This window comes from Fistularia commersonii, chromosome 33, assembly GCF_037954325.1.
Source record: "Fistularia commersonii isolate RoL2024-O1a breed Wild chromosome 33, RoL_Fcom_v1.0, whole genome shotgun sequence".
In the NCBI taxonomy this organism is placed as follows: Eukaryota; Metazoa; Chordata; class Actinopteri; order Syngnathiformes; family Fistulariidae; genus Fistularia; species Fistularia commersonii.
In genome coordinates this window covers 659,408-678,390 of record NC_141316.1, presented here as the reverse complement: position 1 = coordinate 678,390, position 18,983 = coordinate 659,408, and the positions used below count along the sequence as shown (strand labels likewise).

Genomic DNA, 18,983 nt, shown 5'->3' with positions numbered 1-18,983 from the left:
TACGCATTTCTGTCAAAGGCTTTAATTACATCAAAATCAAATACAGTAAGTCACATTTTTTTAGGGACTGTCATTTGACAAAGCAGTGGATGCTGTGTATAGACATTTTTTTTTTCAATTTATAAATTGTTATTTTCTTTAATAAGAAAGTATTTTGTGGAAAGGTATTGGCATTGTCTGATCAGAATGTACTTAAAATCATTTTACCACCCTGTTTTCTGTCTTTTCTCCCACAGTGCTAGAAATGTACAGCAAACTAAAGGAGCAACTCGAATCCAAAAGGTAGAAATTTCATTCACTTTTATCCCAAAGGCAGCGGGTCTTACCTTTCAAAGCTTTATATTCACAGAGGATGGGGGCTTGGATTTTGAGTAAATTTTATTCTTTCTTTATCGATAGGAAATGCAACTTTGTAGTTTACTGAGTACCACTTTCAGTGAACCGAGATCCTGCCAAACCCATGTTAAATTTTATGATGCAACCTCCCAACTTATCCCTGCTCCATAGCTTTGATTGAACTTCATTTTTACCCCATGAACCTCACTGAGAGGACAATAATGACCCTTTCTTGTTTATTTCTGTGGCCCAAAGGAGGGGGCCATTCACTTGCAGGACAATTGACCCTCAGTGTGCCCTTTTTCACAACAAGACCCCCTCACTGCAGCCTGCCACAGCTCATGGGCAATCCAAGGCAATTAGACCATGCCAGCCACCCTGTGCAATCTGTATATGTTAGTAGATGCTGCTTTTAGCTCCAATAACATGGCCCATGCTCTGTTTTTATAAACCGGGAAGGGTTTGCATGGTGCAAATGTACCTTGTTATCTGTACTGCTGCTAGTCAGGTCACAATCTGTTCAATGTCCTGCCACTTGTAGCCTTTGTGTCCGCCTTCCTGGTTTACTGCACGCTGACAAACCTTTTCACTGTAGACTTTATGAGGCTGTCTTCTGTTCATGTGTGCACAACACATTTTACACTCACTGACCGACCAATTAGATCCCCTCCCAGCCTGCCTATCAGCTTAATGATGGGAGCTCAGCACAATGACCTGAATCTGAACCCTGTGTGATTTGTGCACACCATGAAAGACCATGATGACCATCGTGAAAGATAGTGCTGGGCAGTTTTCCCGTTTCAAATATCATCCAACTGTGATAATGTGGATTAAAATTTTGAAATTTTGATAGTTTCCAAAATAACTGGATCATGATAAGCAAGCAGGTAATAAGTCACTCGAAAATTAAACAAAATAACTAAAAGACAAATAAAAAATTAATCATTGAAGAGCTTTCGAGAAATTGTTCAATAAAATACCTGAATCATAGTAAAGAAATAAGTCATCCAGACACTACCTACCAATATTTCAGAAAAATAGAATACAAATGTCATCATAAAATTGTCAAAAATATGTAAGACCTTCAAATAAAATACCTACTAATGATTCTCCTGTGGGAAAAAAAAAACTCTTTCAAAGATATCTTATCATTTGCTATGTATCTGTATGATAAACATACTCTGTGTGAGATAATTTTTCTTACAGAGGCAATCATCAAAGACTTCCCAAGAATACAACATTGCAAAGATTCTGTTAATGAGCATGATTACTTGTATTTCTAAGAATCAAAATATACTTTGTGACACTTTTGTGGCTAATTCTGCTGCTGGATATACTGTACTGGCTCCCTGTAAAGCAATATGCCCTAACAGGAGATTTGTATGGAAATTGCACCAGATGTTATGAGTTTTAAAGGTTAACAAAATGTTATGTTTTTTCAGTTCAATAATTGAATTAAAATAATAACCAAACCAAATCAAAGAAGGAGAGGAGGAAGGCATGTTCGGAAGCAGAGAAGAGAGGAGGAAAGGCCAGAGTCTGGGACTGAGAGAAGGGACTTTGAATATTGGGACTATGACAAGAAATGGTAGAGCTGGTCGACATGATGCAGAGAAGGAAAGTGGATATACTGTGTGTCCAGGAGACCAGGTGGACAGGTAGTAGGGCTAGAAGCTTAGGAGCAGGCTTTAAGTTGTACTATCATGGTACTGACAAGAAGTGAAATGGAGTAGGAATTATCTTGAAGGAGGAGTTTGTTAGGAATGATCTGGAGGTGAAAAGAATGTCAGATAGACTTATGAGTCTGAAACTGGAAACTGAAGGTGTGATGCTCAATGTTGTTAGTGGCTGTGGCCCGCATGTGGGATGTGAGCTAGAGGAGAGGGAGAAGTTCTTGAATGAGCTAGAGGAAGTGATGCAGAATATCCTCAGAGATGAGTGAGTAATAGTTGGTGCAGACTTCAATGGACATGTTGGTGAAGGCAATAGAGGGGATGAAGAAGTAATGGGCAGATTTGGTATACAGGATAGGGACGCAGAGGGACAGATGTTGGTAGATGATGCAAAAAGGATGAAAATGGCTATGGTAAACACTTTTTTCCAGAAAAGACAGGAATATAGGGTAACTTATAAGAGTGGAGGTAGGAGAACGCAGGTAGACTACATGTTGTATAGATGAAGTATCCTGAAAGAGATCAGTGACTGCAAAGTAGGTGTGGGTGAAAGTGTAGCCAGACAGCATGGGATGGTGGCTTGTTGGATGACTCTGGTAACAGGAAGATCAAGAGGACAAAGGCAGAGCAGAGGACGAAGTGGTGGACGCTGAAAAAGGGAGGAGTGTTGTATGGTTTTCAGGGAGGAGTTGAGAAAGGCTCTGGGTGGTCAGGGAGAGCTTCCAAGTGATTGGTCAACAACAGCTAGTGTCACCAGGGAGACAGGAAGGAGAGTACTTGGTGTGTCATCTTGAAGAGAAGTAGATAAGGAGACTTTGAGGTGGAATGAGGAAGTGCAGGAGTATATACAGAGAAAGCGGTTTGCAAAGAAGAGGTGGAACACTGAGAGGACTGAAGAAAACAGACAAGGGTACATGGAGATACAACATAAGGTAAAGATAGAGGAAGCGTAGGCAAAACAAAAGGCGCACGATGACCTGTATGCTCGGCTGGACAGTAAGGAGGGAGAGAATGATCTATACAGGTTGACGAAACAAAGAGATAAAGATGGAAAGGATGTACAGGTCCAGGTGATTAAGGACAGAGAGGGAAATGTATTGACAGATGCTAGAAGAGTGATGAGAAGATGGAAAGAGTACTTTGAAGAGCTGATGAATGTGGAACATTAAAGAGAGGCAAGGGTAGAAGAGGTGACTATTGTAGACCACAAAGTAGCAGAGATTAGTAAAGGTGAAGCGAGGAAGGAATTGAAGAGGATGAAGAGTAGAAAGGCAGTTGGTCCTAATGAGATTCCTGTGGGGGTGTGGAAGTGTATATGAGAGGTAGCGGTAGAGTTTCTGACTCTATTATTCAACAGTATCTTAGAGAGAAAGAAGATGCCTGAAGACTGGAGACAAGGTGTGATGGTGCCTATTTTTAAGAATACGGGGGATATGCAGAATTACGGCAACTATAAAGGGATAAAGTTGATGAGCCATACAATGAAGTTATGGGAAAGAGTAGTGGAAACTAGACTGAGAGCAGAAGTCAGCATTTGTGAACAGCAGTATGGCTCCATGCCTAGAAAGAGTACTACAGAGGCAGTATTTGATTTGAGAATGCTAATAGAGAAGTACAGAGAAGGCCAGAGGGAGCTGCATTGTGTTTTTGTAGGCCTAGAGAAAGCATATGACAGGGTGCCAGGAGGGGAGTTCTGGTACTGTATGAGGAAATCTGGAGTGGCAGAGAAGTCTGTTCGACTGGTGAAGGACATGTATGCTGGCTGTGAGACAGTGGTTTGGTGTGCTGTAGGGATAACAGAGAAGTTCAAGGTGGAGGTGGGACTCCATCAGGGATCAGTTCTGATCCCCTTCTTGTTTGCAGTGGTGATGGACAGGTTGACAAATGAGGATAGACAGGAATGTCCATGGATCCATGGCTAGACAGAGTATATGCGTGTGAATGAGAGGAATTTAGGTGGAACGGTGAGGCTCCAGTGAGTGGAGATCAGGAAGTTGGAGGATTTCAGGTACTTGGAGTCAACAATCCAGAACAACGGAGAGTGTGGAGAAGAGGTGAAGAGACGGGCTCAAGCAGATTTGAATGGGTGGAGAAAAGTGTCGGGGGTACTATGTGATAGAAGACTATTGGCCAGAATGAAAGGAAAGGTGGACAAGACAGTGGTGCGACCAGCGATGGTGTATGGCCTAGAAACAGTTCCAATGACCAAAAGACAGGAGGAAGAGCTAGAGGTTGCAAAGATGGAGATGTTGAGGTTCTCTTTGGGAGTGACCTGGATGGATAGGATCAGGAATGAGTTTATCAGCGAAACAGCACATGTAAGATGTTTTGGAGAGAAGGTCAGAGAAGCCAGTCTGAGATGGTTTGGTTGAGTGAAGTAAGAAAGAGAGAGAGAGAGAGAGAGAGAGAGATACCAGGGGAAAGACCGGGAGAAAACCAGAACAGAATATTTGAACACCACACAGAAAGGCCCCTGGTAGAATTGAACCAACACTAATAATTGCATGGTGCCACTTGCCACACACACACACACACACACACACACACACACACACACACACACACACACACACACACACACACACACACACACACACACACACACACACACACACACACACACACACACACACACACACACACACACACACACACACACACACACACACACAGAAAGAATATTGCTATAACATGTGTTTTTACAGATACTATGCAGCACTGAAAACTATGGAGCAGTTGGAGAAGGTCTACATCCCTAGGTAGGAGTGATCTTAAGTGAATAGTGAATATGATGCCTCCAACTCTTAACAAAACCCTTTCTCAGTGATTGACTGTTAGGATTCAAGTGATTTCACCCAGCCTTTTCAACCTTGGGGTTTCAGCCCCTATGGGGGCCGTAAAATCATTGTTGGAAAATATAAATTCTCTAATGTAATTTTTGATCATGATTAGAGCTTTTAAGTAGGGAGTAGTTTTACTTGCTTTTTATTTAGTTTTTTTGTTCAAAATAGATATTTCCAACTGAGTCTTTAGAATTGAATTGTGTTTTCTGTCTACAGATGTGACTGTTTTGATAGCTGTTGCATGTTTGGAAAGACGGTAAACCAGCATCATAGGAAATGTTTCGGTTCAAGACTTTGGACAGTCAATGAATCACCTAAGCTGAAAACAAACTGAATACAACTGATTCAGTGATCGCAAATTAGTGGGCTGTATGGCTGTAGCGATGCGTCAGTACTAATTTTATTGTCTTGAATGTGTGATAACAAGTTACATTAGTACTCTTGATTCGTTGTTGCTCAACACTGATCCTACTGTATCTCATAGAGTAAGCCAGTACAGGTTCTGTCAGATCATGGCTGAAAACCTACCCAGACTGAGAGAAGAGATCAAGGAGATCTCCATGTCTGACCTTAAGGATTTCCTTGAAAGCATTAGGAAACACTCAGACAAGGTCGGGGAGACAGCTATGAGACAGGTAGGAGACAATTCCATTGTTCCACCATGTTTGCATCACACACGTATGACCTGACACACTACCATGATTTTAATACACGATTACAGTTTGAATTTCAGATTATGGGTTTCACAAAAGTCTTAGACAATAAGGAAGGTGGCATTTATTTAAATACATACAAAATGCTACTCAATGTATAATTGAGTATTGTGTATAATAAATTTCAATACTTTCACTTTAAACTTTGACATTTCCTTTATATTAAAGATTGTGTTTTAATTTTGTTATGCTACTTTTGAAGTCAGATTGTTTCACAGGACCTTAGACAGTGAGAGGATGCCTGAGGAAAGGAGAAGAAGTGTGAAGATGCCCATTTTTAAGAAAAAAGGGAGATAAGCAGATTTGTAACAATAGAGGAATAAAGTTGATTAGCCATATGATGAAGTTATGGAAACAGTTGTGGAAACTAAACTGAGAGCCAGAGTAAGTATTTGTGAGCAGTGGTGTGGTTCCATGCCTAGATATAGCACTATTGATGCAGTATTTGCTTTAAGAGTACTGGCAAAGAAGATGCAACAGGGTGCCAAGAGATGAATTATGGTACTATATGAGGAAATCTTGAGTGATAGAGAAGTATGTTATGAGATGAGATGAGATGAGAACAACTTTATTAATCCCGAAGGAAATTGTTGTGCCAGAGTTTCACGTAAAAATCATAACAGTAATCGATAATAGTAGAAAGGAGGAAGAATAAGAAATACAATGAAATGTATTATAGTGGTGCAGGACCTGGATATGTGAGCTGTGAGACAGTGATGAGGTTTGCTGAAGGTGTGACAGGAGGCCAAGGGCAAGGTGAGATCATCAGGCATTAGCTCTGAGCCCCTTCTTGTTTGCATTGGTGTTGGACAGGCTGACAGATGAGGTTAGACAGGAATCTCATTGGATCATGATGTTTGCAGATGATGTTGTGATCTGTAGAGAGGGGAGGGAGCAGATGTAGGAAATTCTTGAGCGATAGAGGTGTGCCCTGGAGGGGAGAAGAATGAAGGTTAGCCACAGCAAGACAGAATATACTGTATGTGTGTGAATGAGAGGAACCCAAGTAATAATCTGAAGCTACAAGGAGTGTAAATAAAGAAGGAAGGGGATTTTAATTACGTAGGCTCAACACTCCAGAGCAATGGAAAGTATAGTGAAGGGAAACAATGGGTTCAAGGAGGCTGAAACAGCTGGAGAAAAGTTTCAGGAGTAATGTGTGATGAAAGATTATTAGCCAAAATTAAAGGAGAGGTGTACAAGGCAGTGGTGAGACCAGTAGTGCTGTATGATATGGGACAGCATACTGTATGTGAGATGCTTTGGAGATAAGGTCAAGGAGGCCGGACTGAGATGTTTGGAAAGGAAAGATGCAAAGGTAAAGAAGAACTTGCTAATCTTACAGTCATTTTTGCAGTTTTCAAGGTAACTTTAGCCCATTTCAGTTCATGTCTTTTGTTATTGTAAAGGCACTGAAAAACTAAAACCTCTTTCTTTGACAGCAAAACACTGTGCCCATTAATTTCTGATTCAGTCAACTGCAAACAAATAAGCAAATCTCTGCTTCTGTGCATAACACATAACTGGTCCTCATTGTGGAAATTAATGCTTCCCATCACCATAGTAACTCCAACTTGAAGCACAAAACAGCCATGCAGTAAAAATATGTATACACTACAGGGTTTATGATGCCATTCCTACTCTACACAGTTTTTGAGCAAAGTATTCCAATAAAGTATCTATTCTATGTTATTATAATGTGCCCAGTGGATAAGAAATATTTCTCAAAATGTGCTTCAGATATTTTTAGTCAGATTTTTTCCACTTGTTTATTCGTTTGTGTGTGCCTGTGTGCCTGTGTGCATGTATGCGTGTGTGCGTATGTGCGCACGGTTGCATGGACCCATGCATGTATGTGCGGGTGTGTTGGGTCTATGTGTCAATTTTCAGGCGCAGCAACATACAACTTTTAACAGTGTGGTAGCAAAGCAGGCCAATATTGGTCACTACACTAAGCCCTTGTACTTCTTCAACGGAAGGACGCACCCTCCAAATGGTCTGATGACGGACAATGACACAGGAGATGAGGATGATGCTGATGATGAGGTGAAGAAGCTAAATATTTGGATTTTGAAAGATTATATGAATTCTAAGTAGACAGCGAACTTCTAGTTTGTTTCTAATGCAACAGTCTCAGATTTTTCCTAGTAATTGTAGTGGGGATTGTTTTCCTTTTATTTCATATAAAGACACAATATTGACAAAGTAGTAATATGTTTTATGTGTATATGTGCGTGCGTGCATCTGTGAATTTCTATCTATCTATCTATCTATCTATCTATCTATCTATCTATCTATCTATCTATCTATCTATCTATCTATCTAACTATCTATCTATCTATCTATCTGTCTGTCTATCTGTCTGTCTGTCTGTCTGTCTGTCTGTCTGTCTGTCTGTCTGTCTGTCTGTCTGTCTGTCTGTGTCTGTCTGTCTGTCTGTCTGTCTGTCTGTCTGTCTGTCTGTGTGTATATATATATATATATATATATATATACATATGAATCTAAGAATCTAAAGCCTCGGGAGGGAACAGGCCAGTATCTCTCTCTGAGCTGGTCACAAGGCTGGATAAATGCAGAGGGTTGCATCAGGAACGACATTCGGTGTAAAACTTGTGCCAAAACCTACGAATCACATACTGGATCCTTCATGGCCTAGATAAACATATATATGAGTCTTAAATTGTGGCATGGTGCACTATAAAGACTATTGTGTAACCTTGAACAGGTATTCAATGTTTTCTATAATTTTTATGGCAAATGATTGAAGAAACTGATATAACAGTGATGACTTCCAGCGCTGTCTCGGGCGACTGCCTGCCAGAGTTTCTCCTCACCTTAGTGTCTCTTTTTCCTAAATTCTCTACTTCTATTTTTCTATTTACTTCTCCTTGCTTTAGTAACAATTTAGTATATTGAATTTACCAAAATTCTGACTGGGATGTGCTCTGCAAAGACCAGGAAGAGGACATTGAAAAACTCTGCCTGCATTACGGACTATGTGAACCTCTGCACGGACAACATCATCCCCACCAAGACAGTGCAATGTTTCACAAATAACAAAACCCTGGGTGACTAAGGACATTAAGGCCACGCTGAACAGGAAGAAGGCGGCATTCAGGAGCAGAGACAAAGAGGAGCTGATGAAGGTGCAGACTGAGCTGAGGGAGAAGATCGCAGAGGTTAAGGACAGTTATAGGAGAAAGCTGGAGAGCAAACTCCAGCAGAACAACATGAGGGAGGTGTGGAGTGGGTTGAAAACCATCACTGGCCATGGAAAACAAGGAAGCCAGATGATGGTAGGAGACCTGCATGAGGCCAACGAACTAAACCTGTTTTTCAACAGATTTGATGAAGAAGCCTCTGCCCACCCTCCCCCCAGCTCCGCTCAGGACTTTCCTCCCCCTGTGCCCGTACCCCTCACCTCTAAGACTTTTACCCCTCCCCCATGCACCTCTTCTGCTTCCCTGTATGATGTCTCCTCAACACCTCAGCCCTCCTGCCCCCCACTGGGACCCTCTCCACCCCCTCCTGTCACCTTCACCGCTGAGGAGGTGAGGAGAGAGTTCAGTCGCCTTCATCCCAGGAAAGCCGCCGGCCCTGACGGACTTAGCCCCAGAGTGCTGAAAGGATGTACCTCTCGGTTGTGTGGGATCTTCACATACCTCTTTAACCTGAGCCTGATCCAGATGGTTGTCCCTGACCGGTGGAAAACCTCATGTCTGGTCCCAGTGCCCAAGAAAAAGCATCCCAGCACACACAGCAACTACAGACCAGTGGCTCTGACATCCCACGTCATGAAGTCGCTGGAGAGGCTCGTCCTGAGGCAACTTCGTAATGTTGTCGGACCTTCGCTGGACCCCCTGCAGTTCGCTTACCAGCCTCGGATAGGAGTGGAAGACGCCATCATCTTCCTGCTGCACAGAGTATACACCCACCTTGAGGAGGCAGGAAGCATTGTGAGAGTCATGTTCTTTGACTTTTCCAGTGCTTTCAACACCATTCGACCATTCAACACCATTCAAATAGGCATTCAAAGCTTCTCGACATGCAGGTGGATGCTCCACTCACAGCCTGGATCAACAACTACCTCACAGGTCAGCCGTAGTATGTGAGGCTGGGGAACATCACGTCGGACACCATTGTGAGCAGCACGGGGGCGCCACAGGGGACGGTCCTGTCTCCTTTCCTGTTTACGCTCTACACCTCAGACTTCATGTTCTCCTCGCAGTCCTGCCACCTGCAGAAATTCTCAGATGACTCTGCCATCGTGGGCTGCATCAACGGAGGCCAGGAGCAGGAGTACAGGAGCGTGGTGGACAGGTTTGTGGAGTGGTGTGGACTGAACCACCTGCAGCTCAATGTGTCTAAGACAAAGGAGCTAGTGGTGGATTTCAGAAAACAAAGGACCCACCTGAACCCGGTCACCATCAGGGGTACAGAAGTGGACATTGTGGACACCTACAAATACCTAGGTGCACTTGGACAATAAACTGGACTGGACCGTGAACACCAATGCCATCATCAAGAAGGGTCAGAGCTGTCTGTTCTTCCTCAGGAGGCTCAGATCTTTCAACGTCTGCAGGACCATGCTGCAGATGTTTTACCACTCGGTGGTGTCCAGCGCCATCTTCTACGCTGTTGTGTGCTGGGGCAGCAGGCTCAAGACAGCTGACACCAACAGACTCAACAAGCTCATCAGGAGAGCTGGGTCTGTCCTGGGAGTGGAGCTGGAGTCTGTTGTGCTGGTGTCAGGGAGGAGGATGCTGAGGAAGCTTCTCAGCATCATGGACAACGTCCATCACCCCCTGCATGCCACACTGACATCCTGTCGGAGCTCTTTCAGTCGTAGATTGATACCACCAAGGAGCTCCACTGAACGCCACAGGAGGTCTTTCCTACCTGAGGCTATCAGACTTTTTAATTCCTCTTCCCTCAGCCGCAGGGAATGTTCAAATCTTGTAGTTAAAAATTAACAGTTAAGACAATTTATATTTCATTGTATTTCTTATTCTTCCTCCCTCCCACTATTATCTATTACTGTTATGTTTTTACTTGAAACTCTGGCACAACAATTTCCTTTGGGATAAATAAAGTTGTTCTCATCTCATCTCATCTCATGATATATCCTCATTTTTAACAGGTCCTAACAGCTCAGGACCTAGTGGACTTCTCTCCTGTGTATAGGTGTTTACACATCTACACTGTCTTGGTAGGTGTCCCACACTTTTAATGACTCTTTACACCCCACATCAAATCACTTAGATAGTATTGGGACAGCTGTTAACATGGATCTAATAGTGCATTTAATTTCAGAAACTCACATTTAAACCAAATATTATGGGAACATTACAACTAAAGAATTTACTATACTAAACTACTCCTGTACTATAACTTCAATGAAAAAAAAAATGGTGAAGTATGACTAACTGCAAATTGATCAAGCATGGTCAGCTCACTTGCTCGGTAACCTGCTATAGGTTTAAGAAGACACATAGAATTTCTTTAAGAGAGCCCAGTAGGGGGCGGTGTTTGTACACAAAAAAAATTAAGTTTTTTATTGTTCTGCCTTTTAAGAAGTATAATATTTGCATTTTAGTTGCATCTCACATTGAGTGTTGTAATTGTACCAAGCACTGAGTGTATGAGAAGTTGTATTTTTTTTCCCAATATAAGGTTCCTTATAATTTTGCATGACCTTTTATTTGTTGTGTGTGTCTGCAGGGAGACCGTGAAACCTTTGAGAACTACTACAGGAAACAGAGGAAGAAACAGGCCAGGCTAGTACTGCAACCACAGGCTAACATGGTAAGTGACATGGCTACAAGGTGTACACACCATTATTTGGAAACATGTGGTAAACAATATTTCTGAAACGTAGCCACCCATTTCACCCAGATTTGACATACAGGATTCAGTTACCAATATCTATGGCAACTTTTCATATAGTTTATGGATTCTGACTTTTGGTTACTTAACATGTCATTGTTGATGACACACAAACAGGCAAAAGGCACTCTAAACCCTTGGATAACCTATGTCACTTAAGTTACCTAGTTCTATTTACCTTATATGGATATGTGGCTTCTGGCCAAAATTATTCATGAAGAGTAAAGTGGCTATGACAGTGTTTCACTTTGCCGACCTTTGGTGATAGAAGTTGATTACATTAAAGATAAACCAGGCATAAGTATGAAGGAGAGAGTGAATGGTTGTATATTCCAATATGTGTCCCCTTGATTGACTGCCACTGTACTCTTGCCAAATGTCAGCTGGGATTGGCTCAAGAACCACAGTAACTCTTTAAGATGTGCACATAAGCACAATATCTACCTGTCGTAGGTTCACTGATAAGCATTTTCCCATGACTTTGAAAAAGAATTAACCTCCTGGATATATTTTGAAAATATAATTTGTGTGTGTGTGTGTGTGTGTGTGTGTGTGTGTGTATGTGTGTGTGTGTGTGTGTGCGTCCATTCCCAGCATGAAACTGTTGAAGGCTACAGGAGGTACTTCAATCAGATTGTAGGGTATGTTATCTTTTTTAGTCTCGTGTCATTGTCACAACACATGTTGCTGTTGAAATTCTTCTCCAATTCAATTAAATGGCAATATTAACTAGAGAACTTTGAAATATTTCTGTGTCACTAGGTTCTTTGTAGTGGAGGACCATATTCTCCATGCTACACAAGGACTAGTGACAAGAGCTTTTACTGATGAACTGTGGAACATGGCCCTGTCCAAGATCATTGCTGTTCTGCGAACACACTCTGTAGGAACAAACACACACACTCACACTCACACACACACACACACACACACACACACACACACACACACACACACACACACACACACACACACACACACTCACACACACACACACCAGCGGGGAGCTGACTGTGAAAGCAAAGGAGTTAATAGAGATAATATATCCTGCTGTGAATCTGTTTATCCTGGAAAAGAGTCATTCACTGGCACTCACACAAATGTACGCACACAGAACACTGCAGAGGTCAGCTCACCCACAAACACTAATTGTGTTACTTTCCAGAGGAGAGGTCAAAATACACATACACTTGCAGCTAAGGAGGACATCATTTGGGCCTTAATGAGAGACAGATTGTAACAATAACAGCAGATTAAGGTGGCATATTCCTGACTGCTGGGCTCCAGTCATTTGTAAATGACCCAGAGGATTATGCTAACAGGCTAGAGAATGGGCTGCACAGTGTGGGGGTGAAAAGATTTACAAAGCCCTTGGTCTCCCCCTTGGCCTCCAGCCCCTCTTCTTGGCAATGGCACAGGCAGCTCCACATTCATTGCATGATCAGGCCACAGGGAGAAACTCTGTCACAAGCCACTGAGATTCTACATTTAGAGAATTTTTGAAAATATATAAGAAAGGAGTCAAGCCCCTCATAAACACACATTCATAGAATTTCATCAATGTCTTTATGCGGAAAGATAAAAATATCCAATGACATATTTTATGTACAACTGCTGTATGACTGATATAATTTGATGTAAAATACTATAAATATTTATCTGGCACTTGTCAGAAAATGGTACATCCAGACATTGAACTACTCCTAGGACACAAGTATTGTGGCAAACAGCAGATGTTCGTCTGTTTGTCATGTGCCAGTTTGTGTCTGAGGAAACAGAGAGGTACTTCCTTGGGCTAGATCTTGTCTGTTTTCATTTTCTTGCTTGATTTACAAGCTCCAGGGTTTGCCAGGATCACTTTATCAGTTAGGGGTCTTAAATAGGCTGCACCTATGCTACTACCAGGGATAGAAATCACTCCAGAAAATAGATAGGATCCCTTTCTTGTTCCTAATTGACAGTGCAACAGTGTACAAGCTTTACCACCACAAACACAGACACACCACACACACCACACAGACACCACACACACCACATACACTTAATGCTCCAATTACTAGCTACAACTATTACATTTGCCAAGTTTCTCTTTAGAAATATGAATTACAGGACGAATACATGAATGAAATACCTGTCAAATTACCAAAGCTGTTTCAAAATTCATTGGACTAACTAATTTGGAATGGGTGATTTTCTATACATATTGTTATACTATAAATATTCCATCATACAATCAAACAGAAATCAAAATTCTCTCCTCCCCTTACATTTTTATTCAATTTTTCCATTCATTTTTCAGTTTTATTTGCTGCAGAGCATATTGAGTCTTTGACTAAAAAGGCCTGTGTCCCTGCATCTCTATTTTCCGCTGTAATGTAAGGAATCTTTACATACTGTCAAAACAATATTCTGTCTTTAAAACATATAACCAATCAAATTGGTCGGATACTGATTTATGAACTCTAGTAGACTCCACTGTAGAGTAAAAACCTCTGCTACAGACTTCAGTAATGTGACTATTCTCAGAAAACATCTGATCCATCTCAAATTGTTTCTTATAATGACATTATTCAGTTTAATTAAATCAGAAAATGTTGTTTAAGTTGAAATAGATTTTTCAATTGTGTTTAAATCAGGTAAATGATTTAGCACTGAGCTAACAGGGTCAAGCAGGTAAAAATTAAATTGGACTATTCTCTGTACTTGATCAAACCCCTCACAAAACTAAGTGAATAAAAACAACTAAGTGAATAAGTGAATAAGAACAATGGTGTGAAACTCATTAAAACAATTGCTGAAATCTGGTGGGATTAATTAATGATATCATGGCACTGTGAGCTGCTCTAAAAGAATTCTGTATTAGTGCCTTGTTGGTGTAGAATGGTGGTATAACTGGGAGAAGAGGTTATGAGCAAGGTCAGCACTTTAGACAAATTAAAAATGATATTTTAGAGGTAATACTGTACATTCATGGGTAATTTCCCAGTAAAAATGCAGCTTTTCCCTTCCTTTTAATTTATTAATATTCCAGATGCCCCTTACCTGAATTCATTTCTTTGGAGAAAGCATAATAGCAGCCAAATGCTTATATATTTCCTGGATGAATGCAGGTCTATACCAAAGACTGTCAGTGAGGTTTTCTTATGCAGCCAATTCATGTCCATATACGTCTTGAGTTCAGCAAATGCAACAATAGGCCTGTATGTGGCTGCAGAAAAATAAACACGTATAACACAACCTGCAAATGACCTGTAAGGTGCCAACAAATCATAACACTGTTGCCAATCAACCCAGTTGTATCACTTGTTGCTTCAACTATGAATTGAAAGTTTCCCAATTATCAAAAGATCAAAATAAAAATTTTCACAAGACATCATTATCCACTCCAAATATCCAAGGTCATTTTTGTTGTGCTCATCAAACTTTATCTGGGCTGTGTGTTTTACTAAACTTCATTAGTTGAGATATACATAGAGTACAAATGTCTATTGTAGCTGTTTCTCTATCAAACCTTAGCTGTTGCTTCCCCCCTATTTAATTTCCAGTCATACTGTGAAGACCCGGACCTAGTCCTGGAACTCAAGAACCTCATAGTCATATTTGCTGACACACTTCAGGTTGGTTTTTTTGCCTCGGTTAGCTGCACTTTTTTGAACAATGTGTATCTTTGCAAAGTGTATGTCACAAAGTGTCACTTCTGATTGTGTGTTTGTTTCTATAGGGTTATAGTTTTCCAGTAAATCGTCTCTTTGACCTGCTTTTTGAGGTCAGGGACCAGTATAACGAGACCCTGTTGAAGAAGTGGGCGCTGGTTTTCAGGTAGGTGAGGGTCAGGTGTGTTTCTCTATAATTCTATTCATAGTGAGGAATTCATATTAGACCTTGCAGATTCTTGTTCTTTTTGTTCTTTGTTACCTTTTAGCTGTAGAGTGAAGCCTCACTGAAAAGTTTTCACAGCATTTACATGTAAAACTTAAATAAGGTGTTCTGATGACTAGCAATTTGATACCCTATTAATATTCTACTTCATTTAATGTAATATACGTATATTTATATACTTACTTGACACTAAATGAGATACTTTTTTTAGTCAGCCAATTACCTGGGAATAACTTAATGCCTTTAGGAATGTAGGCAGTCAAGATCACCTGCTGAAGTTCAAATACAGACCCAGATAGGTGATTTAAAGAAATGAAAATTCTTCTCACTTTTTCTCAATTCATCTCAAACCAACTACTGTCCTCTGTCGCCAAAGAACCATTAAAGCCTAATAAACATAGTACTGTATACAAAAAAATAATTTTTGGTACTGCTCTGGTTACAAAAGAAAAACCCACAATGGTCAGTGAGATAACTTGGAACTGACAAACGTAATAATAAATACAAAATGACAGAAAATTAACCAATGAAAATCTTATGAATTGTTGTTCAACAGAATAATTTAAGAAACAAACTAATGAAACTGGCCTGGACAAATCGATGGTACCCTTAACTTCATATTTTGTTGCACAACCTTTTGAGGCAGTCACTTCAATCAAACAATTTTTTTTTACGTTCAGCAGGTATTTTGGCACAATTCTCATGAGCAAACTGTTCCAGTCGGCTGAGGTTTGAGGGGTGCCTTCTCCAGACGTCATGCTTCCACAAATGTTCCAAAGGATTTATATCAGGACTCAAAAAGGCCACTTCAGAAAGTCCAATGTTTTGCTCTTGGCCATTCCTGGGTGTTTTTAGTTGTGCTTTTGGTCATTATCCTGTTGGAAGCATGGCCTGCAGCAAAGACTAAGCTTTCTGACGCTGTGCAGCACATTTCATTCCTAAATGCCTTGATAATCTTGTAACCTGCACTGATTCCAGACACACAGTGCCAGATGTAGCAAAGCTACAGAACATAACTGAACTGCCTCAATGTTTCACAATAGGGATATTGTGCTTTTCTTGGTATGATTCATTTTTTTGTCTATGAACAGAGTTGATGTGCCTTGCCAAAAAGCTCCAATTTTGTCTCCTTTGTCCAAAGGACTGTCTTGCAGAAGCTTTGTGGCATGTCAATATGCATTGTGGCAAATTCCGGTCTCACTTTTTTATATTTTGCTTTTAACAGTGGTGTCTTCCTTGGTCATCGACTTTGGCTTAAAAAGTGACAGATGGTGGGGTCTAACACTGACGTACCCTGATCTTTGAGCTCCCCTTTGATTTCCTTGGAGGTTGTTCTGGACTCATTGGTCACTGTTTATATAATCCTTCTCTTCAATTTCACATCAATTTTTCCCCTTGCAGCCATATCCAGGGAGGTAGGCTACAGTCTAGTGGACCTTAAACTTCTGAATAATATGTGCAACTGTTGTCACAACACCATCAAGCTGCTTGGAGATGGTCTTATAGCCTTTACCTTAAACATGCTTGTCCTGTATTTTTTCTAATCTCCCGAGACAACTCTCTCTGGTTCATGTTTTGTGTGGCACACACCATGCCATCAAACAGCACAGTGACTATTTATCACCCTTTGAATAGGCAGACTGGCTGACTGACTACAAGTTTGAAGACACCTGTGATACTAATTTGAAGAAACACCTTGGTTCAACATGTCCCTATGGTCAAATTATTTTCAATCTTTTCTAAGGGTACGATAATTTTTGTCCAGGCATGACTCATTAATTTGTCTTCTAAAAAAATTCTGTTGAACATCAATGAAAACTCAATGTCTGGCTCTCATTGGTTAATTTTCAGGACCTTTTTATTTATTATTACTTTATTCAGTTTCAAGTTATTTCATTGATTGTTGTGGGTTTTTCTTTCATTAACAGAGGGGGACCCACATTTTTTTTTCCCAGGTGTGTATCTGTAATTTCAAAAGGAAACCTGTTGGAGAAAACTGTACAAGCTCTATTGACATGACTATGAATTGGATCAGTTTCCTGACTAACACTGAAGTGTGTACAAACTCTGATTCTGCAGAGATATCTTTGAGTTGGATAACTATAGTCCCATCCCTGTGGACACAGAGGAGGAGTATAAACTGGTCATCAGCCGCTTCCCCTTCCATGATGCAGAGATAGAGAAGGTACCATGGTCATAACACCTTACCAATGCATGGCAAGAGCTTTAAGGATGACTGTTTGCCCTCATATGCTAATTTAAATAATGCAGCAATTCTGTTGTCCTCACTGAAAAGTGCAGTAGGACAATAATTTTATTTTTTTGCCTTTTAATGCATTAATATTTAATAACATTTTCAGTTAATTTCATGTGTCTTCTTTTCTATGTCTAAGCAGCAGGACTTTCCCAAGAAGCTGCCAATGTCCCAGTCTGTACCACAGATCTATATGCAAGTTAAAGAGTTCATTTATGCCAGTCTGAAGTTCTCTGAGTCTTTACATCGCAGGTAAGTGTCAAGTCAAAGTAGTCCCCCTCCTTCACACTTCAAATCAACATATAATTTTGAAGCACCCTAAGAGGCAATCTGGAGTAAATATTTCATGTCTATGCAGTTCAACAGAGATTGACGATATGTTGAGAAAATCAACTAACCTACTTCTTACAAGAACCCTCAGCAGCTGCCTACAGAACCTCATCAAGAAGCCTCACATTGGACTTACTGAGGTAGGATCTAAACTAGTGGTTCTTAAGTGGCTGGTAGCTCCTGAAAAGTAGATTACAGAGCTATTAAGTGGGTTGCCTATTACAGTTTTCTGATGGAAAAGAAAACTTAGCCAGTGAATTGTAATTTTATCTCAGTGCCCATAGACTAACCTATGCTGTTTGTTTATTCAGCAGTGCAAACCAGATTATGGCGCTGTATTTAGGTCACTTTAGTAGCTGTAATCATGGATATAGTTTTTTTTTCAGTTTTTAGGGATTTTTAACTTATAAAAAATGTTGGTCATGAGATGACATTTTTGGTAAGCACTGCTCTAAACTAAGGTTGTTTTCGATTACTCTAAAACCTGAACATTTTTCTGTGTTGTAGTTGGTGCAGATCATCATTAACACCACCCACTTGGAGCAGGCCTGCAGGTATTTAGAGGAGTTTATAACAAACATCACCAATGTGTCCCCAGAGACAGTGCACACCACCAGACTTTATGGGTTGTCAACCTTTAAGGTAACACCTTATTGTTTTGTGTTGTTTGTTTTATCACTTTTTATTTTTCAAATCATTTTCTAACCCAAAGGCTACAACACATTATTTCTCTGGCTTTGCTGCTTGAAACCCAACATTAAGAAGTAGAGCCTATTACTATTACTTCTATCACAGTCCACCAAACAGTAATAAAAACACTTAATGCTTAGGAGGTTACTGTAATTGATACACTTTATTAAATGACGACATAAAATGGCGAGAGAAGATTTTATAATCCACTGATGCTATCAATGCATGCTAACAAACTGGTAGCGGCAAGGCAGTTACAGTCATGGCCAAAAGTTTTTAGAATGACACTTTCACAAAGTCTGTTCCTTCAGGGTTTTTAGGTGTTTGCCAGATGTTTCTATGGTTGTGTCATTCTCAAAACTTTTGGCCATGACTG

The 18,983-nt window shown here is 40.5% G+C and overlaps 1 protein-coding gene across 9 annotated transcripts in view; it reads left to right on the top strand.

Annotated features, from left to right (window-relative positions):
- Window positions 1-18,983, top strand: part of exoc6 (exocyst complex component 6) — a 69,663-nt gene that overhangs the window by 26,777 nt on the left and 23,903 nt on the right. For 4 of the 9 annotated variants that reach the window (XM_086140492.1, XM_086140490.1, XM_086140495.1 and 1 more), the window contains exons 5-18: window positions 237-282; window positions 4,715-4,768; window positions 5,337-5,487; window positions 7,456-7,611; window positions 10,709-10,777; window positions 11,290-11,373; window positions 12,049-12,095; window positions 12,217-12,337; window positions 15,000-15,071; window positions 15,176-15,273; window positions 17,413-17,518; window positions 17,730-17,839; window positions 17,946-18,057; window positions 18,425-18,559. In XM_086140492.1, coding sequence (XP_085996618.1) covers window positions 237-282; window positions 4,715-4,768; window positions 5,337-5,487; window positions 7,456-7,611; window positions 10,709-10,777; window positions 11,290-11,373; window positions 12,049-12,095; window positions 12,217-12,337; window positions 15,000-15,071; window positions 15,176-15,273; window positions 17,413-17,518; window positions 17,730-17,839; window positions 17,946-18,057; window positions 18,425-18,559 — 1,361 coding nt within the window. Of the gene's footprint in view, window positions 1-236; window positions 283-4,714; window positions 4,769-5,336; window positions 5,488-7,455; window positions 7,612-10,708; window positions 10,778-11,289; window positions 11,374-12,048; window positions 12,096-12,216; window positions 12,338-14,999; window positions 15,072-15,175; window positions 15,274-17,412; window positions 17,519-17,726; window positions 17,840-17,945; window positions 18,058-18,424; window positions 18,560-18,983 lie in introns of all 9 variants that reach the window. The other 5 variants (XM_086140491.1, XM_086140489.1, XM_086140494.1 and 2 more) reach the window with 2 other exon arrangements.